Source organism: Cydia pomonella, chromosome 23 (assembly GCF_033807575.1).
Source record: "Cydia pomonella isolate Wapato2018A chromosome 23, ilCydPomo1, whole genome shotgun sequence".
Taxonomy (NCBI): domain Eukaryota; kingdom Metazoa; phylum Arthropoda; class Insecta; order Lepidoptera; family Tortricidae; genus Cydia; species Cydia pomonella.
In genome coordinates, this window is record NC_084725.1 from 11140280 (window position 1) to 11166390 (window position 26111).

Genomic DNA, 26111 nt, shown 5'->3' on the forward strand with positions numbered 1-26111 from the left:
ATTTCATTATTTTCTTCACACTTTAAATATTAAATGCAACCCATTTTATTATAGTTAAATATACAGTCGACAATGTTTAGTACCCCTGGACATAAACATGTCTGCGTATCTAAATTATTTTAGTAGTTTGTATTATTAATTGCCACAATCACTTATAAAGTATATGGCACATGATTAAATTACTATCATTAAATATTTTTCGCGATAAAAGGTAAATGACAATTACCTAATATAAACATAATGGACGGGAATCCGCCTCCGCTTCACCCGAAATGAAAATGTTGAGTATTACAAATGTGTTTATTTTAATAACCGGTAACAGTATACAATTTGTCTTTAAAAATTACATCTCGGGATAAGTTTTTTTAAATAAGTGTTTTTCTAGCAAAAACTATTTTTTCTAAATTACAAATGCACTGAATCCAAAAACCGAAGTATAATATTCTCCTTCAAAAAATAAATAAATAGTTGTTTTCTAGTAAAAAAACGAGGCCGCGAAATCGCGACCCCGGAATTACGGTCGGACGTGAATTCGCGTCTTCGGCATCCGAGATAAGAATTATGAAAATTACAAATGCACTGAATCTAAAAACCAGCAACAGTATAATATTATCCTTCATAAATAAAGTAACATTTTGGTATCAGCATTTAAGTACAGTTGTTTTCTAGCAAAAAAAACACAACTCGAGGACGCGAAATCGCGTCCTCGGCATAACGATTACACATAACATGGGACGCGAATTCGCGTCTTCGGCATCCGAGATAAGAATTATGAAAATTACAGATGCACTGAATCCAAAAACCAGCAACAGTATAATATTATCCTTCATAAACAAAGTAACATTTTGGTATCAGCATTTAAGTACAGTTGTTTTCTAGCAAAAAAAAACAAATAACTCGAGGACGCGAAATCGCGTCCTCGGCATTACGATTACACATACATAGGACGCGAATTCGCGTCTTCGGCAATGAATGGGTTAAAAAGACGGCAGAGCCGGTTGATAAGGTGTACTGACCGGCACGCTCGCTCTTCATGGAGTCCCACACGTTGCAGTTGAAGTCGTCGTAGCCGGCGAGCAGCAGGCGGCCGGACTTGGAGAAGGCCACGGACGTGATGCCGCAGATGATGTTGTCGTGCGAGTACATGGCCAGCTCCTGGTCGGCGCGGATGTCGAACATGCGGCACGTCGCGTCGTCCGAGCCCGTCGCGAACGCGAACCCGGACGGGAAGAACTGCAACAGAGATGGTGATACTTCAAAATGTGGAATGTACTTTTAGCTTGAGATGCTGTAGATGTATGCGATCTCTCTAAAGCATTTGATTGCGGTGAGCATGATACCCTCCACTGACTGCACTTACGATCTATCGCGTGGATATATACGATCTGAAGTAGCTGGATTTTCGATGCCTTTTTAACCAATGAACATAGGAATTTGTTGTTAACATAACCGGGTCAAACGAATACGATTGTAAATCTCGGAGTACCACAGGGATCTATTCTCGGGCTCTTTCTCTTCCTGATGTAAAATATTGACCGTGACCACTTTTACGTCGCCACTAACAGCTATTGAAGCTCGGAGTACTACAAGGTACAATTATTGGACCCTTCCTATTCCTCATAAACCTTTAAGTTAGGAGTACCACAGGGTTCAACTTTAGGGCCTCTCTCTTCCTGTAGACAAGCAAAGCAACCTTAATGCAGTACACTGACCGTGACGGCGTTGATGTCGCTCTCGTGGCCCGGGAAGGTCTGCTTGCACTGGCAGTCGCGGATGTCCCACAGCTTGGCGGAGGCGTCGCAGGCGCCGGACACGAAGGTGCGCTGGTCGGGCGCCAGCGACAGCGACATGACGTCGCCGGTGTGGCCGGTGAACTGCCCGCACTGCTGCCCGGTCTCGATGTCCCACAGGGCGCTGGGGAGAACCAACTCGTTTAATACTGCCTCGACAATCAAATAGATTTACAACGTATAACATCACATTAATTTGAATATGGAGACTTAAAGCGATAGAAATGATTTAAAGGACTTCCACAAAGTGGGATATGAATCTAAAAGGCTACATTTGCTAGTGGGCATTATGCCTTTCCAAATAAAAATGAAGGTTAATAGAATTAAAGAATAATTGAAGATATGTTATACCAGGTCATATCGCCCGAGCTGGTGAGGATCTGGTTGTCGTCGAGGAACCGGCAGCACGACAGGTAGCCGGAGTGGCCGGGCAGCTCGCGAGACACGCGCACGTTGCCTTCGCGGGTCTTCAGGCTGTAACAACAAATAATCTTTAATGTCTAAAAAATCCTGGTCACGGCACCAAAATGTAACAACACCATATTGTGCCATTTTTTTTTAAATAAAATACAACACTTTTTATTGCACACCTCACACAGTTTACAATACATGTACAGAAACATAAATAAAGACTATTGAATGGAGGTAACAACAGGCGATCTTATCGCTTAAGAGCGATCTCTTCCACACGACCGTTGGTTAGCAGAGTAAAAAAATAAAATAAAAAGCCGAACTAAATATTATGAATAATATGAATACACATACATAGATCATACCACACGCACATATTTTATCTATAGGTCTCAACATCATTGTCGTTACGAGTAATGTGCCCCGCTTTGGTCTTGTTCATGGTATGTAAAAATTGAGCTTATGATATGAACATTAGAACTTAGAGATCGCTCTTTAGTGATATGATAAGACGTCGTCTTCTATTCTGTGTAACCTAGCTCATTCATATTACTATCAGCTGTTTATTTGAGGTGTGCAATGAACAGTAATTGTATTAGAAGGTATAAAAATCTAAATACAAGTCTGTGTTTTAGATAAGTTAATCAGAACGTCTAGCCCATATACGCGGAAGCGACTGGAGTGACTACATATGTCAAGTCACAGTTTAAAAAAGAAATATATGCTAGATGTGCATATATAACGATACAGGAGCTGAGAATTAAAAATGTTAGGTGAATATATCCGTCTTGCTAACGGAAGCGGCTTCTAAAACTAGTGCGATAAGGTCAACGCCAGGTTAGACGAAAAATATAAGGAAATTTTGAGATCTAAAGGGTAATTTAATTATCTGTGTCGGACTGTTTGCTTTTTAGGCTAATTGATGTCAGTTTTCAATAGCATGCTTGTCTTTGCCGCCTAATAAATTAGGCCGTTTTTGCAAATACAGTAGAATCCGTTTATTATGACATCGAAAGGAATTGACAAACACGTCATAATAAGCGGACGTCATACAAAACGTTTTGTGAAATGAAAAACCTTTTTTATGTAAATATGTATGTACTTAAGTATTTTAATACAGAAACATAGTAAATACATATGTCTACATACATATTAAATCAAAATCAAAATTGTACATAATCAGAACATTATAACACATACAAGTGTATTTTTTACTGTAAGAAATCTGTAATTTTTGACTGCTTTTGTTTTTTCATTTTATTGTAAAAACAGTCTCTAATACTATTGTCATTATAACCGGACATAATTTATTAAAAATGGGTCATAATAAGCGACATGTCACTGTAAGGGAAGTCATTATATCCGACTTTTTTATATGAAAACCAAACTTCGTGGTGTAATTACGTCATAATAACCGGTTGGTCAATATAGGCGGAGTCATAATAAACGGATTCTACTGTATTTGAAGTGCACTAGCGCCTTAACAAACAAAAATACCATTGCTCTATCTTAAAAAACTACGGAGGAAACAGTCGAGTACGTTTGTATGGAGAAATGACCACTCCTGTTGCCTCTTAAGGCTTTAAAGTTAATGTTGACGATTTCGACGTTAACATTTAAAAACTAATAATAACTGTAAGTTATGACGCATAAAAAAGAAAAGTAGCTGGACACAGACAAACATTTAGTTGAAATAAAAGAACCATACGAATGAATAGTCTAGCGAAAACAATCAACAAATAAGTCACGCGTCAGTGACTCAATGACTTCGATGGTTCTAACAGGAATGTGCCGTCTTTCCTGTTCTAAGACCATATACGTCAGTAAAATGTGAATATGAATTCAATTTTTAATAACAATGTGAATTAATTGGTATTGCGATTATAGTAAGGCTTATAGATGTTGATTTAAGTCCTAGTCGAATTAATTATTTTTAACCGAATTAAAAAGGAAGAGGTTCTTCATTCCTTTGGGATTTTATTTTTGTGTATTTCCCCGATATCTCGAAGTAAGCTTTACCGGAAATGAAAACCCCGTTTTGGTTCTTCATCGTAACATCATGTGATGGCAACATAGGCAACCTCATGAATAAATATAACAGTGCGTTGCGTTGCGTTGCGTGTGTTTATTATTCTTGAAATTTCTATGAGATTACACCAAGTGCACATCCGTTTAAATGAAAGAAAAATTGTTGGAAGTCGGTTCACATGATAAACTGCTAGAGAGCTGCTAGGCTGACTGGTAGAGAATGCCTTTTGGCATTAAGTCCGCCTTTTGTACGATAAGTTTCCTTTTGTGCAATAAAGTTTAAATAAATAAATGAAGAATTACTCCTGAAAATCCAACATATTTACATAAATTAGTGATATAGAGCGCGAGCCCTAGTTAGAAACCTCTAAGAAATTAGCTAGCTTGAGAAAATTGGGCGCCATGTTGGATTTCTGCATTTTTTATTCAGTTGTGTTGAAATGATCAAGCTTTAAAATGAATGAAGTGTTAAATGAGCTAGTATGGACCTCAAGGGTCAGTAACAGGGTCCTCACCTGTAGATGGAGCAGATGTTGTCGAGCCCGCCGCAGGCCACGTACGAGCCGGAGGGCGCGTAAGCGCAGGTCATCACCCAGGACGAGCGCAGCGGGATCGCGTGCACCTTGTTGGTGGTGTGGCTGTCCCATACTATCAGCTTGCCGTCTTGGGAGGCGGACACCAGGTTCCTGTAGACAAATTTCATGTTATTAATCAAATTATGAGGGCGTCACCACATTTAGTCGTCAAGGGAAGGTAGGTTGGGTATCATCACATCAGTCGTCGCCAGAGCAGGGATACACTACCAACCAACCAATGTCCCATGACACGTGTCGCGCGTTAACTAAAACTATTTGTTTCACTGGTATAAAAGCATGTGTAATTTTTTTATTCAGCCCCTTAGGGGTGTGATGTAAAATAGGGTTGGTTTTTAACAACTTCTACGCGGACGACAGCTAGTTAATTAATAAAACTCCTTTTCTAATAAACTTAAAAATTAAGTAAGGCAATAACTGTAAAAGATAAAGCAAAGTGCCCCATTACCCATTATGGCCCAACGGTCACCCTTATTACATTAAGTAATTGCAAGTTGCCCCATACATTTAGTTTAGGTACTGGAGTTGTCATTCTGATTGCTTACCGCATATATTTAAATTGAAATCGTCTTTTTTTTTTAATACTACGTCGGTGGCAAACAAGCATACGGCTCGCCTGATGGTAAGCAGTCTCCGTAGCCTGTGTACGCCTGCAACTCCAGAGGAGTTACATGCGCGTTGCCGATCCTAACCCATCGTTGAGCTCTGGCAACCTTACTCACCGGCAGGAACACAAAACTATGAGCAGGGTCTAGTGTTATTTGGCGGCAGTTTTCTGTAAGGTTCTCTACTTTCGATCTGGAATGACATACACTGGCTGTGCCCTACCACACAAAGCGGGATTCATTTAAATTATTTAAACTACTGATTGTGTAAGATGTGTTAAATCTCACACAAATTCGTATTTCGAAATTGACAGGTGATGTACTCGTAATGGCGATGCACGGCTCCGTACATTACGGGGTAACTTTGGTTATCAAAAGTTGACGTTTGATAATTCAGTGACCATGCAGGGCAGCGCCATCTGGACCCTGTTTTACCAGTGTGACAAATCACAGCTGACAATTCGTCATACATTGCTGTCCATACTCGTAAGTGTGTACTGACAATTCTTTCCTTACTTATTGACACGGAATGTATTAAAAAAATACAGTATCAGGTGTCAGCGTGGTGAAACAGGCGCCTGGTTCAGCTGTTAATTATAATATATAGCTTTAAGTTACGTTATAAAAAAATATATTACCGTATTTTTACCAGCTAAGACTTAGCTGCTAAGAGGTCACTTTCCACTGGTACCCAAGCACTCAACTCGCCCGCACACGCGTAATCAGAACATCTACATGGTATGATAAAATCTTCCATTCAATGACAGGCTGTCACGAATTTCATGCTGTATAAACGCTTGAAGCTCGCATGTTTGACTGCATTTACTTGCATTATTGTAGCTGAGAGAAAGGGACAGGGACAGCTGGGCTACAACTACGAACCACTTCGTTTGTTCTATTTGCCTGTTAGTTGAATATTCGAGGGAAAGTTGCCAAATGGACCACCGTTCGATTTTCAATGTTTGCGGTAGGCTCATGTCCTGTAAACGATTCAACTAAACATGTTTAGCCATTTTTACACGAAATAAGTAACTACCGCAACATAAGGACTTGTAATATCTCTTAGCTTCGTAATATACTCACGCATTACCTTAGGTAAGATTTATTTTGATACATTACAAGTTTATCGCTTAAGGAAAACAGCATTAGCTAATGATACATTACTGCGACGTGCTCTGAATGTACACTGTATAGTACATACGCAGGTATCAGGCGGAGTTGCTGCCCCAGAGCATGGCAGACGCCCAATCGTTCCCAAATAGACGAAAGAAACGACCACCACACACTCCCCACGGCGGTGGGGTGCGAATAGCACTGCTATCACAGCCGAAAGGCGGGTATTGGAGGGTATAGAAAGAGACTCAAATTATATGAAAATCCGACGGATACTAGCGCAGAATAGGGAAAAGTGGCGTTCTTGGATGCCAAGATCTTCTTTGTTACTAGAGCTGCTACCGCAATGCTAAGGATCGGAACCGGTTTTGAAAATAGCGGTAAATACCGGTTAATTTCGGTACTCCGAACTTTCATATGCGCCCGATGGGCTCGAGGTTGGCGGTAGCCTGCGACAGCGACGTATCGCTTGCCGCCATTTAATGTGCAAGTCCAAGGATAGATGATGAGGACCGTTGAAAGCGAGGGTAATGAAAGTCCAAAGAGAATATACGTTACCTGGAATCGCTGCCCCAGTGCATGGCGTAGATCTTGGCGAGGTGGCCGCGCAGCGTGCGTCGCGTGCGCATCTGGATGCGCCCGATGGGCTCGAGGTTGGCGGTCGCCTGCGACAGCGAAGTGTCGCATGCCGCCTTACGCGCGTCCTGTAACATAAAACAAGAAAAATTTCAATTTTGTTCATTTGACGACCCTATTTTTAAATTTGGTGATGTGGTTTTTACGCATGGTAGAAAGAAGTTTCGCTAAGCATGAATAATTTCGTACATTAACCCGTCATGTCCTATCTCTACCGCACGTGTATAAATATCTTGCTGTCCCACTCGCACAACGGTATGGACCGCTGGCATCATGGGCGAGACAGAAATATCGGCGAACAGGCGGGCGAACGTACGAAATTCTTACATCTATAGTTCGTCCTTACTTTCTATAGGCGTAGACGACCAGAAATAACTGGAAGCGTATTTTGAAACAATATAATAGGCGCTGTTTTTAATTTTTAACTTTTTTAAGTATGGCAGAAGAGGCATCATAGAGCCAAGTGAATGCAGTGGAAATTAGACCGTTGAGAAGTGTGTGTGGTGTGAGATTACAATATAGAATTAGGAACAGTGTGATAAAGGAAAAGTGTGGACTGAACGAAGATGTAGTGACAAAAATTGAGAAAGGTATGTTGAGATGGTCAGGACTAGTGGCAAGAATGAGTGAAAGAAGGTTAACAAAGAGAGGGAGGGCCGTCTACTCCCTCCCTCGGCGGACTTTCTCTGATCAAATCGGGGAAATTCTGAAGAAAGGCCAGGTCAAGAGCACCCTAAACCGACGAGCGTGTATGAGGAATGTTATGAAAGTGAAGGAAGCGAAACAGATATATCAGGATCGAAGCAAGTGGAAATCCGTGTGATTATATGTATGTTTTTAATTCGTCTTCTGATGTATGTATATCATCTTAAGCATTAATCTGGATTTCTTTATTTCTGTTTGTATAAATCAGGTACTCGTTAAGGTAAAAGTTGGAACCCGGCGACGTGAGACGACCGCAGACTATGACTATGGTTTCTGTGAAATACCATTCGAACTCAGCGACACCAAGTCTGCAGTTGTCTGCGGTCGCGACACGTCGTCGCGAGTTCCAATTTATTCCTTTCAGATTTGTATAAACCTCACAGGCTAAAATTCGTATTTTCCCAACAAAACTAATGAATCTGACTATGATTCACTCGCTGGAAAGATTTCCAAATCTTTTCCATTCTAAATGTACGGAAAAACATGCGTCAATAACACTACGTGCACATTGCTATGGCACCCACTTCGCATAAAAAAATAAAACACTTTTACGACTATTACACGTAAGGATATATACGTTCAGGGAAAATCAGGAAAACTTTGCAGAAGGAAGAAATAAAAACGCCTTTGCTCGTACCAAATGTTTTGTTATGTTGCTTCGTATCTAATCGAACTATTCACGAAGCAATTTATAAATGACTGTGAGCACATCAGTCTCATCACCAGTATATATTGATCCCTGACTGCATACTAACTATGGGTGTATCTTATACTGGTGCTTAGTAGCGGAAAGGTTTGTGAGCTTTGTGAATGTTGCCAGGGTTACGCAACAGTTTCGCCAGCAAAATTATAACTTATTTTCTTTTTATTAACTGCAGGATTGTTTGTCGGATGCCGTATAAATAATCTAAGCAATACGTTATGTGATGTCACAGGGAAAAGATTTAGGTTTACAAGTGATATCTGAGAAGGTTATCGTTTCTTAGAGAAGGTACGAAGGTCAATGTGTAATTGTGTACGTGACTCGGAGTATGGCGTAGTCTTATATGAATAAGGTTATGATGGATATATGGTATTTGGCAAAAGTATATCATTTATATTTATGACCGAAGACCGTCTGGACGCCCTAGGTACCGCTGGAGAGATATGCAAAAAGACCTTAGCGAACTCGGCGCCGTCGACTGGACAGAAACGGCTTTGGATTTTTCACCCCCGACCTAAGACAGACAGACATTGGCATCAAACATACCTCGGTATTATACGTTTGATGCCAATGTCTCTCTGTGGCATCGTAGCTCTCCAACGGATGGACCGATTTCGATGCGTTTTACGTAAAAGCGAGTTTCCTTGGGGTGGTTCTTGGCTATGTTTGATAGAAATCGGTCCAGCGATTTGAAGAGTACCAGCTCATTTCCAAAATGGTGTAAGGCATTTTTGGCACATAGCGTAGTTTTTTTTATTTAATACTTTTTATATGGAGTAGCTGTCACGTGAAATGTTTGTAGAAATTTTTAGGAAGATCACCGCATTACTTTTTCCAAATACGACACATTTAAATAGTAAAAATACGGTAGAAAACATTCCAATTATATATATATATATATATATATAATTTTTTTTTAATTTATTTAGAACACAAACAGTCACATATACAAATGAATTTGAAGTACAATGTAGAGTACTTAACATACTTAAGAATCAGAGACCTGGAGGTTCATTATTAAGTACATAATGTTAACATACATACTAGGTAACAGCAGTATATTTTAGGAGAACATTTCCATAAGATTCTCCAGATTAGAGAGATTTTCTATTCGTAAGAAATTATATTTAACACCATGTATCTCGATGCATCACTGTCCTGTACATGTATACAATAAATACAATAAACAATAAAGTTCTCAGATTAACCGGTTTAGAACAATAAAAACTGGGGGCCTACCGCGAAAACCGAAATTGGCAAATTGCGGGGATATTCCTCTTTTACTCTTACTGAGACGTAATTAGTGACAGAGAAAAATGCCCGCAATTGACGAACTTCGATTTTCGCGGTTATAGCCCTGGTCTCTTCCTATGTGAGTGTGTTTGTTCGGCACACCACGGACGGCCGTTTCGTCGCTCGTGGAATACACCGATTTATGTAGGTTACAATTTACAATAAAGTTCTTAAAACGTTCGCGTTCTTATGAATGTTCAGAGTAAAACCAAAATAAACTGGTGTTTACAGCTGTTTTAAAACCGATAAAATATTCCTATGACCAAGGCTCGAACCGGTTTTTTTCCATACAAAAAATACCGGTATTTTTTCGTTCTTTGGTTTATTACTTCATTATTAATGGGATAATCTAATAATACGAAGTTGTTATCTAAATACATGATTCAGTCCTACGTAAAGAACATACAATAAATACAAAAATTGGGTTCCGAGCCCTGATATCCATCATTCGACGCGAGAGGTATAACCACCTGCACAAGATGGTTCGATACTGTGTACAGAAAGACGCAGAAGTAGATAAGCGGATAAGTCCGTCAAAATGATGTGCACATGTTCTTGTTCTGTCTCAGGTTATGTTCGGGCAGTTCGGGTCATCTTGAACAAGTCACCCGCTGAGCGACTTCTGCTGACGGTACCGAACGATTCAATCGTGGTTCTAAAATTATCACTTAACTTTGTCACGAATTAGCAACATTTCGAGTATGGACACAGGACTGTGACAAATTAATGTATAGTTATCTACAAAAGTGACCTTCTTTTAATGTAGACTCTTTAGTTTTTTATAAACAATCCTGCCTCTCTCACTTCAATCTTCTAGTGTCGAATCTACACCGTAAAAAACGTGCACACACCTTTGGCACGCCTACCCATTTGATTTAAAGAGATCTACTCAGTGCGACAGTATCTCGCGCGTAATTCAAGCCTTGATCATGGCATTCACTCACCTTGCTACCGAGTGACATTTGAGAAACATCATTGGTGAAGATTCTCAATGATGGATGAAGAAAAGATAATGTTCATTGTAGCATATTACGATTGTACGTTGTAGAGAATAGGTTGTGTGTTTACTTGCAGCCCTCTCACTTCGTCCGTAAAACATATTTTTTACTATAGGGACCGCGCAGGTTGGAGGGGGAGGGTCTGAATCGGAAACAAACTGTACATTGATGGACATTTCACGCCAAAGTGCTGCCTTCTACAGTTCACGTGCGATATCTTGTGCATTGTAGGTTCTGCCATCTTGTGGGCTACATTGAAAGCTTAAACTTGACATTTAGACTTCGCGCATTAGTGCCTGTTTATTGAAACAGGGGCTTCTGTGCTGCCCTCTATAGCTCATGCAGGTTCTCTATTACTTATGTAAGTTTGAATTAGAAAAGATACTCACCCTAATGGCATTTTTGAGGGTCTCTGCCTCCTGACGTAAACTGTCAAGCTCATTCATGGCTGTGTATCCGTTGGTTCTGCTTTCTTGACCTGCTCCCGACGCCTAAACCGCGCACTGCACCGACCTGGAACAATATAAACATTCATTAACAAGGAAAAAGGTGCTGGTCACTTGTTACAAGCTTTTTTTTATATACTACGTCGGTGGCAAACAAGCATACGGCCCGCCTGACGGTAAGCGGTTACCGTAGCCTATGGACGCCTGCAACTCCAGAGGTGTTACAGGCACGTTGCCGACTCTAACACCCCGCACCCTCGCTGAGCTTTTGCAACCATACTCACCGTCAGGAACACAAGACTACGAGTAGGGTCTAGTGTTATTTGGCTGCAGTTTTCTGTAAAGTAGAGGTACTTTCCCAGTTGGGCTCTGCTCTAGATCTGGAATGACATCCGCTGTGCTGTGCTCTACCACACTAAGCGAGATGACATTCACCTCCCCATACCTCTCTTTTGGATGTAGTTTAAGGACATACCCAGGTCCTATATCCTATATATTTGCAATGTTTGTACGAGTCAAATCTTGCAGGTTAAATTTGGCACACTTCTCAGTTTCCGATGGAGTTGAAAATGTGCATACATATGTAAATTGGATAACAATGCATTTTTTTGCAATTGGATGGATTTGTGTAATAATGTCCTATAAAAAAAAAATTATGATACTATCGAGCTGATCTGATGATGGAGACAGGAGGTGGCTAGCTCTAGTCCAGAGTACAGTCAGGGATAAAAGCTTGCATCAAACATATTTTTTAGTCAAAAACCTTATTTCTTGCGTATATCGTAAATCAGGTGACAATGACACACAAAACTCACAAATTACTAGCGCAGGTTCATGGCTGTAACCGCGAAAATCGAAATTCGTCACAATTGCGGGCATTTTTCTCTGTCACTCTAATTACGTCTTTGTGAGAGATCCTCCAGAGATCCAGAGAAGATCCCCGCAATTTGCGAATTTCGGTTTTCACGGTAAGCCCCCAAATTCATAGTGGAGCGTACTCGCAACAAAATAAAATTGAGTTTTGTATTACTATTGTTTCAATTACTGAGTTCCGTTTGTCACCGGACAATATAAAAATTATGAAATTATAAGGAGACTGACTGTCTACGAATTAGCTGGGTACGTTCGTAAGTTTTTTGTCCCTCTGAGCGGGAAATAATAGCTTTCCACCAGTGTTGGCCGAACGTTGATTAGAATTGACCTATAACCATTACAAATGGAACCGTAAACCGTAACGGACGGTTACAGTTTACGGTTAATAGTCAATTCTAATTAACGTTCAGCCAACACTGCTTTCCATCAGCAGAGGGCCGCGGAATGGACGCACGTGACCGGCTTCTAGTCCGCGGTCTGGACGCACGTGACCGGCTTCTAGTCCGCGGTCTGGACGCACGTGACCGGCTTCTAGTCCGCGGACTGGACGCACGTGACCGGCTTCTAGTCCGCGGTCTGGACGCACGTGACCGGCTTCTAGTCCGCGGACTGGACGCACGTGACCGGCTTCTAGTCCGCGGTCTGAACCGCCAATATAAGAGGGAAGAATATTGCTTTGCGATTCTAACGAAATAAAGGTATTTTTGGTATGAAATTCTATTTCGGGAGAAAACGGTTTCTACCAACTAAATCTAAACAAATCCCTTTGATTTTGATGTCGATTGCTTCAGCATAATATATTTTAGGTTTATAGGTTTCGCTTTTTTTAATTTTGAAAAAAAAAGGAAATCTATTCAACCTAGTTTTTGATTGTGTCAATAACATACTAAAATCATGAATAATGGAAACTATTCAGAAGTAGAAAAACATTTCCTTTAGGAACATTTAATACGTTTTTTGGAGGATACAATTTTTTCGGTAATAAATATCTGACAGATCCTAACATGCGCAACGTTCGCACAATTTACGAATATTCGCACGAGTGTCAATGACTCGGCCCATTACGTGGATTTACCTTATCGCAAATCGCAACGCAAATACATAAGGCCCACCGATGGTTAGTGTGTTAATACTCTTTTCAGGTACAGATAATTGTGCCAAGCGAGAATTATCGCGGGAACCGTAAAGTGTTCAACGAATTTAGTGCGCGAAAATAAATCATCCCCCGTTCGAAGCGTATTACGTAAGTAATCAAAACAATCCGTTCGTTTACTTTCAAACTAGTAGTTCTTTTTTTCTAGCCTTCATTTGCAATGTTCGTATGTAAGTAGTTTCGACGGCCGTATTCAATTGAGCTGAAACAACGCTATATTATGATGACCCCCATAACGAACTTTGTGATACAAGGTGTTATTTACTCACCTGCAATAATGTACGGGGTGAATATATAGGTCTTATTGAGCAACGATGGGACCAATCTCGAAATCACAAAAAAAATTTACTCTCCCAAAGAAAATGTCAAGGTCAGACAGCCAAAATTTATGAAACAAAATATTAAAATAAATATTAAAGCAGGCGACTAAATAAACACCTATATAACAACGCAAGCCATAGTGTTTGGGATTGGTAGAATCGTCTTTACATAAAAAGAGGTCTCCAAAAAAGAGGTGTGCGCGCGGTAATGCAGGTGTCTCAGGATACTTCAGTGAGGTCCTTCTTTAAAGAACTGGGCATACTGACTATGCCGTCGATAATAATTCAACAGATTGCTACTTATGCCTACATTAATCTACACACTTATAAAAAACGCGCAGACTCAGCCCGTCCGCTCCGATACCCAAACAGGCTTCTGCCGGTTAAGCGACGACTTGCGAGATCAGGGAAGATAACACACGTTATGTGTCCGACTGTCTACAACAAGCTGCCAGAAACTATAACCTCAGCTCCTTCTCTAGGTTGTTTTAAAAGAAAACTAAAAAGTTGGCTTCTCGAGCACACATTTTATACTTTGGAAGAGTTCCTAAATATTAAATTATAAATTAACGAATAGTTAATGATGTTTATTTTTACCTATATTGTGAACTAAATTTATTAAATTGTAAACTTTTTTATATACACAATTGACATGTGATATTATAGATATTATAAATAAAATGAATATGAATATGAATATTGAAAAGTAATTTAGTTATAGTCCACGACAAAAACTTACATCAATATTACATTTCAGCCGAAAACTTGTTAACAAAATAACTTGTAATGAGCTTGTAAGTACTTCATCCGAGACTGTCTAACTATGGAAAAGTCGTACGACAACACGTTAAGTGCGTTAAGCAGGATAATAGCGCAGTTTACAGGAAAATTTCATTCTATTGTTCCACGGTAATTGGCATTGCGTCAGCAATAATCGAGGTCCAAGTACAAAAAAGGTAAAAAAATGAGACCTTATGCGTTTGTATTAAGGTGACGAAGACTGAGGTAAAACCGGACATTCTTAAAGGTGCCTACGGTTGTCTTACAATTTAAACTACAATCCGGTTACCTATTAGTGTATATAGGAACAAGAAGTTTTTTTGTAGAAAATTTTTGGAACAAGCTTTTATCGCTAACTGTACTTTTCTTTCAACAGGCAACTAATATTCATCAAGGCAATTCTCCCAGTTACAAAATAGTTTGCGTTGTTTTATCACAGATTTCCTATGGCCACATTCTGTACTTTATTATTATTATTATTATTTTTTTTGTATCCAAAAAAAGTTGGTACAATATACATTTACATAATATTTCGCCAAACATAACGTTTATCGGCGAATGTTGCACTCACTTACAGTTTTTGTGTACCCGATCTTATCTTATGAACTATTTATTTATCTAAGTATTTATGATTATGACTTATTCTAAGTATTATATGTATGTATGTAGGTGTGTATTGTTTTTCTTATCTGAAAAAACTAGTTGCCCAAGCTTGGGATCGTTCTATATATTTTATTTATTTATTTTTAAGTTGAGGCACGTTTTGAGTTGAGGTATTTAGTAGCAACTTTTTCAGTTTCGTTTTAAACACGTTTTTGCTGCTACACTCGTCTTCAAATGAAATTTTGTTAAAAATTCGCGGGATGAGATAGCTGCGCGTTCGTTCACCATAGTAGTTGTTGGCGGTGGGCTCCGCGTACCTACGGCGCTCTGACCCTCTTTGCGGTCGTGTGTACACTCGCAGCGTTTTAAACTCAGAACAATTAAACTGATCAGTTGCTAATAAATATCTAACCTTGTCATGCACTGGTAAGACGCTTAATGTTTTGAATAAGGCTACGTTATCATTCTTACAGGTTTTTATGGTATTTTCGTTTGTAATATTTTTTAACAGTCTCAGTTGTAAATTAAGCACATGGTTTAAATAGGTTTTAAAAGTACGTCCGTAGGCTATCAATCCATATCCAATTACAGCGTCAGCCAGTGAATGATATAACATACGTAATATTTTTTTATTTACAATATTTTTTAAGTTAATTATTTTACATAATATGGACCTTAGCCTATTGCACACTATGTTTATATGTATTTTCCAATTCATGTGACTATTTATAGTTAAACCCAGATATTTGAAATTTTGAACTACTTCAGATTAGCTCGATGGTAACACCATGATATTGCATTGTCACCCAACTTACATATCGTATGTGAAGTTTCAACTCGATCCAATAATGGAAAGTGGGTCTAATTTAGCTTGCAAGATTTCACCCGACATACATACATTGCAAGTTATATAACTTAGGTAAAAGCATCTCATCTACTCAAAGGTTAACTGGAAGAAATCCCTTAGGGCTCATTTACACGGTGCGAGAACTCTCATGCGTACTGCCCAAGGCTCGGAACCGGTTTTTTCTTCATACAAAAAATACCGGTATTATTACGTTCTTTTTCGTTCTTTGGTTTATTATTTCATTTTTAATGGGACTATCTAATAATGCGAAGTTGTTACCTAAATACATGATCCAGTTCTACGTAGAGTATAAAATAATTAAAAATATTGGGCTATTTCGGGATTTAAAAATAAAGCGGTTCCGATCCTGTGCCTATTTGTGTTTTGTACAATAAAGAGTTTATACATACAAAACCTTGTAAAAAGCTATAAAATAGTGTGCTTGGATTGGATTGCTTTTTAGCGATAAGACCGCCTGTTGTTTACCTCTTCTTTATGTGTTGTATTATTTGTACTGTTTCTGTATTGAGGTGTGCAATAAAGTATATTTGTATTGTATTGTACTGTATTGTAAGGGACAGCAAAAGATAATCCTATACATTAGCGAGAAATGTAAATATCAAGTTTAAGTTTCAAATTTAAACCACAAAATGGCAGACTTTTCTTCCTAGCGTTGTCCCGACATATTGCCACGGCTCAAGGGAGCCTGGGGTCCGCTTTGACAACTAATCCCAAGATTTGGCGTAGGCACTAGTTTTTACGAAAGCGACTGCCATCTGACCTTCCAACCCAGAGGGTAAAAATAGGCCTTGTTGGGATTAGTCCGGTTTCCTCACGATGTTTTCCTTCACCGAAAAGCGACTGGTAAATATGAAATAACAATTCGTACATAAGTTCCGAAAAACTCATTGGTACGAGCCGGGGTTTGAACCCGCGACCTCCGGATTGCAAGTCGCACGCTCTTACTGCTAGGCCACCAGCGCTTCAAGATGCAGACTCACGCAAGAAAGCGTGCGTGAACTGTAGGAGGAAGCATCTTGTCATAAAGTGTGTATGAAAAGTTAAAGCTTTTGGTTTAGGTTAATGTTTTTAAAGGTTTTCATAACTACACTTGTAATCTTATTTGCATAGTCGTTTAAAGTTAATTCCTTCGACATCAAAGCTTTATCATCGACACAGTTTTCCCAGTGTGACGTGTTTCTTACTTCAATCAGTGCTGCAGACCGTGTAGCTTCTGCGTCACTAGGCCGACGGCCTAAAAAAGGTCCCATTACTCTCGTTACTACGTCGCTTGTTTATATTGTTTTCATTTTACACGATTGAAGGACATGTTAAGATAAATCTACATATTTTGTATTATTCTTAACCGACTTCACGTTTCGACGGAGGCGTTTTAAATTAGTCGACCGAATTGCAGAAATCTATTTTGCTGTTTCAAAGTCGGCATTGTCTTCAAGTCAGGATCTGATGAAGGGATCCTGGAAATATCAAGTAATCTCCGGGCGAAGAGACCCTCGAGCCTTCACCACCTCGACGGCAGGGCTGGAGCCCTAGTCGTTCGCCCGCCGTCGCCCCGGCTCCTCTTCTGCGCTGTAGTGACACCCACCAGCTGCGGACCTTTCGACTAGCCAGGGCAGTACCACTCCGGGTGCAAATTTAAGACCGGCCATAGAGTTCCACGACCCTTTATAAAATTTTGGTTCTTTTAAATAATAAAATACTTTTTGTTAACGTAGCTGGTAGTACTTTTTTTATCCCTGTCAACATTCCTAGAGGACATAATCCTTAGGGATTGACGTTACATTGGCTTCAAGGATTATAGGCTAATAGGGATTTGTTATAATAACTTGTTCTCATTTTGTTATCAGAAAGCATCATTTAGTGGCAATCTCGTCGATGCTGCTCGGCGGAGATATGATTCTTAAGCCCGTCACAGACAAAAAGATAAAAAATCTTAAAAGCCCGTCAAAAGATATCTTACAGCAAGGCATCTTATGATATATTTTACGTACCATTTGACAGAGTCCACACAAGAAGCTATAATATATATTTTGGTATCTTACGATATCTTCTAGCAAGGCATCTGAAGATACCTTGCGATATATAGCTAGGTATATAACATTATATTTTGGTATATTTCGTCTATTTCACAATGTACGTGCTAGCCAGACGGCGATATATATTTTGGTATCGTTGGCGTACGGTCATCAAATCACTTTTGTCACTTCTCGCATGTAAGCGACATAAAATTGCTTATTATGCTCTAACGCATAAAGTGAAATTATCTATTATGACCCTTATTAACTTAGCAATAAACTTCAAAATCTGCCAGCCCTGCTGGCGCGCCCCCGACCGGCCCAAGTACGATTTTCTTTAGTCCTGAACAAATACGGTAAAATAACCTAAAAAATCGGAAATTATTGTAAATTTTCCTCGTAATCGAAGTGAAAAGCAGAGTGGCACTCAGGCATAAATATCCATTTTTATCCTCGACTATATTGGTCCTCGCTGCGCTCGAACCATTAAATTGCCTCGGATAAAAATGGATCGCTTTATGCCCTTGTGGTACAATCTACTATTTACAATAGGAAGTAATATCGTTTGACGATCAAAGGGGTTGCAATGACAAGGTTATACAATAGGGAAATTTTATATTACGTTTAAAGGTAATATGAAACGGAAATATTATAAAATGTGAGGGCGAAAAGCATTGTTTTGTACATTTGCGTAGTAATAAAGGGCGAAGTGAAATGTTTCTGCAAAAAATGACACTTATTCTGACACTAGAACTTTTGTACTGATCTGATGTACTGTCAGCATCAATAGTAACGGATACAACAACGCCCAAAATTTTCCAAATAGATATATCTCCGCAGTTCGCGTTTCCAAACCGAATTGTTCTACATATACTTAGATACATAATATGTGTCGTTTCCAAGCAAAAACTCCCACTTTGTCGATTGCCATAATGACGCTTCGACTGGACTTCGACACATCTGTCTCTTGATTTAAATCGACCGGGATATAAACCGTGATTACCTTTTATATTGATTTGAGCTCCCGAATATCATTCAAGATGCATGTAACTGCGTCGAAATATCGGGAGCTCAAGAACAATATAAATAAAAATAAAATAAAAATCATTTATTTCGGACGACACAATCCATATTTTGTTAGTTACAAATATACTTAAATAACTATGTTAGTACCTAAACTAAGATGTTGGGAGGTCCAGTGCCTAATTAATGCACTGTCCCATCTCCCTGCCACGACGGCCAGGAGACTGTGGCGGCTGTCGCGCACCCTTCGGAGCGTCGCGGCGCAGCGCTTGCGCATCGTCGCGTGGAAACCGTCCACATGCGCGTCGGCGAACATGCCCGACGCACTGCAGTATCGCGGCAGCCGCAACAGTACCCTGAACGCGTCATTGTACTGTACACGCATGGCATTCATAGAACGCTAGAAGTACGTAGAACGATTTAAGTCTAGTGAAACTAACCGTGAATCTTTCCAAACTGACATACGTCTCTTTTTCTTAAGTTATTAGAGGATGGCAGATACTTTTGACGCGTTGTCTGATCCGCTACTTTTGATGCAGACTGTACTATAGTGATAAGTTTTGATGACTGTTTTCGTTCAGACTTCAAAGTGGTATGGTCTACACTGGTAGACCCAGTGTTGGCCGAAACGTTAATGCAATTTACAATTAACCATTACAAATTGAACCGTAAACTGTAACCGTCCGTTACGGTTTACGGTTCAATTTATAATTGTTAATGGTCAATTGCAATTGGCTAATTCAGTTTTTTGTAAATAATTACAATAGATCTTGATTTTCCTGAGGTTCAAATGTCTATACAGGACTCGTGGCATTTAAGCAACACAAAGGTCAGAAATGAGAGTTTAAAGTCTGACGCCCGCACTCGACGATTAAAACGCCTCTAACAAAATGATATTGTAATGTGACGTCACATTACAGTAGTCTGTCGTAAATGTGTGGAAGATCAAGAAAATTGCTATTTTGACTTTGAATTATTGCGTTTATGTAATTATATAGTTATCATACAATTTATTTTTCAATAAAATGTAAGGAATCGAATGGTACCATTTTCTTTTTTCTGTTTGAAAGTTTTTATATCAATATGTGTTTTTAAATTCTATTTTTTTATAATGGATGGCTCATTTACTATCCATTTAGCTAAATATTGTTATAATATTCAACATGTGTCAAGTACCCAATTAACGTTCGGCTAACACTGGGTAGATCAGTGAGTTAAGTTCATAGTACTTACGTAAAGTTACTATGGAGTCATACAAATTTGAAAGTGTATAAAAATAGGCAAGCCGGTGGGAGTTTCATGGTATTTCGAGGAAATATGGCAGTACACAGAATAAATACTAGTACAAATACACAATAACATCATTTCTCAAAACAGCGATTTATGGGGCTGGGTTTTAGAACCATAAACACGACTACTTTTGGATAAACAGCGGCAAGATACTTATAAACAGACTAGAGATTTAATAATAAGTTTTTGGTAAAATCATATTAGGCACAAGCTTTTCTGGCTGACTGTACTTTTCTTTCCACGGGCAACTAATACTCATCGAGACAATTCTAACAACCCCAATCACAATTCGTTTGCGTTTTCTTATCACAGACTTCCCATGACCTAATCCTGTCTCCATCATCAGATCAGCTCCATGTCATCATAATATTACACTGTTATCCGATTTACTTATGTTTGCAAAATTTCAGCTCACTCGGAAATCGCAAAGTGGGTCAAATTTAGCTTCCAAGATTTGACCCTCACTAACTAACAGGGCAAGTTAACCTTTCGAACGCCAAGAACACCTATGTGGCTACCACCAGTTCGGCACAGATATAAACGCTATCGAGAACGAACTTACTTTCTATGCATCTCGCTCGTACACGCATATAAGTGCGAGCGAGAGGTACAGAAAGTAAATTACGTTCTCGACAGCTTATGTCAGTTTTGACACTGTCAGTGACTCATGGTACGGGTTACGGAAGGTGGAGATAAGGAACGACATCTCCATGTACCAAAAAGTGTCATCAAAAAACTTTAAATAGGTGGCGCTACAATACCTAGAGTACTTGAACAAAAAATTCAAATCATAGACAGCGCAATTCACTCCGTCAATGACGCCTAGGTTCTTAGCTACTCTAGCGCTACTCTGGAGAGATTTGGAACTATTATTTATAGCTGACACCTGGACACTTTTGCAACAGTTCTACCATAAGAGATGCCACTCCTCTTAATTCCACACTCCATAGTACGGGTACTAAAGTCTAGTAGTACTGTAGTAGTCGTGCCCACAGCCTATAGGTGTTATGGCGGACGCTGTCAAAGTAACCTTCACACTTTCAAGTAAGGTTTATATTAGCTGTCTTGCGCCCGAGAGCTTGGCGTTTGAGTTGTGTTTGTGTTTACGACATTAAGCGTTCAAAAGGTTAAAAGCAAACATCATTGACCGTGTTTGTACCAAATAACCGTATTTATATAGATTCCAGAACAAAGCATATTGTTCACATTCAATATTGCCTAAGCGTCAGCTCTAAACTGGGAACTGTTATTATGAACATTCGAACGAAAGCGGGATTCTAATTTTATGAGAGTTCGATTTAGTTTATAGTGGATGTAAAATTGTAGGTAGTGGTTATTGTTACTTTTTTAAAATACTTCGTCGGTGTCAAACAAGCATACGACCCACCTGATGGTAAGCGGTCTCGCCTGCAACTCCAGAGGAGTTACATGCGCGTTGCCGACCCTAACACTCCGCACCCTCCTTGAGCTCTGGCAACCTTACTCACCGGCAGGAACACAACACTATGAGTAATATCTTGTGTTATTTGACTGCGGTGTTCTGGTGGAGGTACTTCCCCAGTTGGGCTCTGCTCTAGATCTGGAATGACATCCGCGGAGCTGTGTCCTACCACACAAAGCGAGATGACATTCGAAATGCCCATACCTCTCTTTTGGATGTAGTTTAAGGGCGTACCCGGGTCCAGTACTTATATCGACCTGTACTAACCGTCTTTTTCTATGTTAATTAAAGAGAGACGGGTAGTATATATCGCCTCGAGTGTGAGTGCTAGCCCAGTTGGATATTGACCGTGATTAGTGATTACCTTTTGTATTGTTTTCGAGCTCCCGATATTTCGACGCAGTTACATGCATCTTGTTCATGGGTAAGGGTTACTGAAGATAGCAGGTGGGTGTTAAAGTTTGTATAAGTCTAGTGAAACTGTCGGTCGGTATTATTTTTCGTAAATAAATAAATAAATATTATAGGACATTATTACACAAATTGACTAAGTCCCACAGTAAGCTCAATAAGGCTTGTGTTGAGGGTACTTAGACAACGATATATATAATATATAAATATTTATAAATACTTAAATACATAGAAAACACCCATGACTCAGGAACAAATATCCACGCTCATCACAAAAATACATGCCCTTACCAGGATTTGAACCCGGGACCATCAGCTTCGTAGGCAGGGTCACTATCACTACCCACTAGGCCAAACCGGTCGTCAAAACGTAAACTAATTATATATATTCTTTGTTGAGAACATAAGCTTTGTGAGTGAACATCTGTGTATGTATAGCAAAATATTGTTGGTAACATTTTGAGTGCCCAGCGTAAAACACAAATGATGCGTAAGTATTGAAACATTTGAAACCATAACAATTGTGTGTGAATGACTATTGTTACATTAGTTATTTCATGGTTAATAAACTTCCAATAGCCATCGAAACTTTACATTTACGCATGGACATTGTCCATATTGTCCATGCGTAAATGTAAAGTTTAATGTATGTGTAGTCTAAATAAATAAAATATTATAGGGAGATTTTTTTTTACACAAATTGACTTAAGGCCCACAGTTAAGCTAGGCTTGTGATGTGGGTACTCTGACAACGATATATGTTATATAAAAATACTTAAATACATAGAAAACATTCATGACTCAGGAACAAATATCTGTACTCATCACACAAATAAATGCCCTTGCCGGGATTCGAATCAAGGACCATCGGCTTCATAGGCAGAGTCACTACCCACTCTATCATAGGTTTTAGTTTTACTCGCAGATAACCTATAGGTATCTAGGTAAATATTCTATGTGGTTTTTGACTATTTGTGTTACCTTATTTCAAATGTAAGTACCTTTTGAGTAGTTCATATTGCCGTTTTTGGCGCTCAACAATTCTCATAACGCAGAAATAATTATAAAATAAATAAAAAATTAAAACCGGCACCTTCCCATCAGGCGGGCCGTATGCTTATTTGCCACCGACGTGGTATTAAAGAAAATCAACCCCGAAATCGCAAAAAAATACTCTCATTTGTTTTGGAAGATCAGTAGTGGCAGCATGGTTCCATTTTTAGGGTTCCGTAGCCAAATGGCATAAAACGGAACCCTTATAGTTTCGCCATGTCCGTCTGTCTGTCTGTCTGTCTGTCTGTCTGTCTGTCTGTCTGTCTGTCTGTCCGAGGCTTTGCTCCGTGGTCGTTAGTGCTAGAAAGCTGAAATTTGGCATGGATATATAAATCAATAAAGCCGACAAAGTCGTACAATAAAATCTAAAATTTTTTTTTTTTAGGGTACCTCCCCTACACGTAAAGTGGGGGTGAATTTTTTTTTTCGCTTCCACCCTAGTGTGGGATATCGTTGGAAAGGTCTTTCAAAACTAATAGGTGTTTTCAAGAAACATTTTTTGATAAAGTCAATATATTCGGAGATAATCGCTCCGAAAGAAAAAAAAAATGTGTCCCCCCCCCTCTAACTTTTGAACCATAGGTCCAAAAAATATGAAAAAAATCGTGGAAGTAGAGCTTAAGAAAGACATTAAATGAAAACTATAGCGGACATGATCAATTGATCAGTTTAGCTGTTTTTGAGTTATCGCAAAAAGTTTTCCCTTCATAGTAAAAAGACTTACTTTAATTAGGTACTGATTATGCAAATTTGCCTATTTGTTTAACTCGGCGAAAGGTACCATTTACTACACTTTAAGCTCCAGTTTAGCTTATAGTGACGGAAGAGTAACTACGGAACCCTACACTGAGCGTGGCCCGACATGCTCTTGGCCGGTTAATTATCGCTTGTCACTATGCCCGTCACTTTCGCACTTACATACTTGTTAGAACGTGACAGGCATGGTAACAAATGATAAAGAGCCGACCATCTTAGCCCTACAGATGTTGTTTTATATTGGAGAGCTGTATTTTATACAATCGTGATATAATATTGTTTTTCATTAGAGTACCGTGTTTACGCATCGAAGCTTGCCGAGTTTCCTAAGTAAGGTACGAGATTGAAAAGCTTGATTATATCACTATTGGTATACAATACTTTTTCTGCGAGTCATCTAAAATAATACTTTGTTTACTATAAAACCTAAATAATTATGTAATGAAAATTGGTATCTCAGTAGACAAAATTGTAGACATAAACGCGCGACTCCCGCCCCGCGCCTTTTTAGTCTTTTCTATGGAAGCGCGGCGGCACGTGATTGGTCTTTTTTTTTTCAGTTGACTACAGCGTATCGAAATGAATCTTATAGTTGAGTGAGAGCCCATAAATGAAAAGTACGCAATTATAGTTTGGTATACGAAAGCTTAATTCAACCATTAGGTACAGTCGACGAGTTGAAAAAAATGTTTCGTGTCACTCACTGGTTCTCCACGTCATAGTTCATTATCATTGCATGTTTACGCCTAAACAACAAGTCTAAAGTAAACAAAACGATAAACAATCCGACGAACACGTAACGAGGAATACTTCGAATCGCGGCAATTCTCATTCGGAACCAAACGGCAAAGTCTATATATATTCTCACGCGATAAACGCTTAAGAGGCTGTCAATACCTAAAGCGCGCACACTGTCTATTTGTATCGGAGTAAATGAGATAGCACTGTCGCATGTTACTGGGCCTGGGCAAGGGAATAATAAGAAAATTATTTAAATAAAAAAGTGGATTATTAGTGTACTATTTTAGATATAAATGTTTTGAAATTGTGATTTTAATTGCAGACCCATAAGTCAAAACAATAAAGACATAAAACCGTTTAATTGTGATTTTAAGACCAATCTTTGCAATTATTTTCTATCGAGCTGATTTCGTTCAAACATGTATCGAGTACAACCACGGTCTTTGAAATATAATTAATAATATGAACATATATTTTTCTTACTTGACTAAAACAAATAGTCTTTCTTAAAAAAACTGTTTAAGTAACATCAATTTCAAGGACATTGGGTGTTGACAGCCCCTTAATTATAAGAGTTTTAGATCCTAGAACTGTAGAAGTGTGCATGTAGACTTCAACGTAACAGGCCAATTCGAGTTTTAGTAATTCCGATCTGTTTCCGATACGGATCTGTCAATGTCAGTGAAATTTCTTACTTTTGACACAGATAGATCAGTATTAATCGGAAACGAATCGAATAACGAAACTCAAACTGGCCCATAAGAGCATGTACAGAGAAATACGTAAGTGTTTAGTTGAGGGTCTTATTGTAACGCACGGTGCGGTTCAATAACTTGCATGTTTTGTTAAGAGGCAACTAGAATGGTCATTTCTCCATAGAATACGTACTCGACTGATTCGGCCGTGGGTTTTGAAGCTGAAGCAATGTTTTTTCAACACAGATTATAATTATTAATATCTGTGTCAGACTGTTTTGCTTTTTTCGATATTTTTGTTTCTCAAGGCGCTAGTGGACTTCAAATATTCGCAAAAACGGCCTAATTTACTAGGCCGCAAAGATAAGCATGGATCTCAAAACTGATATCAATTAGCCTAAAAAGCAAAACATACAATAATTTCATTGCCATTTAGATCTCAAAGTTTCGTTACAGTTGATTAAGTTTTGGAGGAGGAAACAGTAGAGTACGAATCATCGTTTTTTTGAGATTTTTTCGCCTCTCTTTTACTCTCACTAAGACCTAATTAGAGTGACAAAGAAAAATGCCCGCAATTGACGAACTTCGATTTTCGCGGTTATAGCCCTGACGTTGTCCTTTACAGTTTTCGGTTCAATTTGTAATGGTTAATAGTCAATTGCATTAACGTTTCGGCCAACACTGATTATTAATTTATTACTATTCAGAAGCCATACTAAACAATGAATTTGTCGCAAACCCTGTACCACGCGACCAAAACGTCGTAAG

The 26111-nt window shown here is 39.0% G+C and overlaps 1 protein-coding gene across 4 annotated transcripts in view; it reads right to left on the reverse strand.

Moving 5' to 3' along the window:
* The window catches only part of LOC133530637 (guanine nucleotide-binding protein G(I)/G(S)/G(T) subunit beta-1), a 48772-nt gene that overhangs the window by 8728 nt on the left and 13933 nt on the right, over window positions 1-26111 (reverse strand). For all 4 annotated transcript variants that reach the window (XR_009801342.1, XM_061868646.1, XM_061868647.1 and 1 more), the window contains 6 exons: window positions 11265-11388; window positions 7099-7244; window positions 4745-4915; window positions 2142-2264; window positions 1713-1914; window positions 1017-1233 (listed from right to left, as the gene is read on the reverse strand). Coding sequence is in view for 3 of the 4 variants with exons in the window: in XM_061868646.1 (XP_061724630.1) it covers window positions 1017-1233; window positions 1713-1914; window positions 2142-2264; window positions 4745-4915; window positions 7099-7244; window positions 11265-11321 (916 nt within the window). In the remaining variant the exon portion in view is untranslated. Of the gene's footprint in view, window positions 1-1016; window positions 1234-1712; window positions 1915-2141; window positions 2265-4744; window positions 4916-7098; window positions 7245-11264; window positions 11389-26111 lie in introns of those variants that run through there.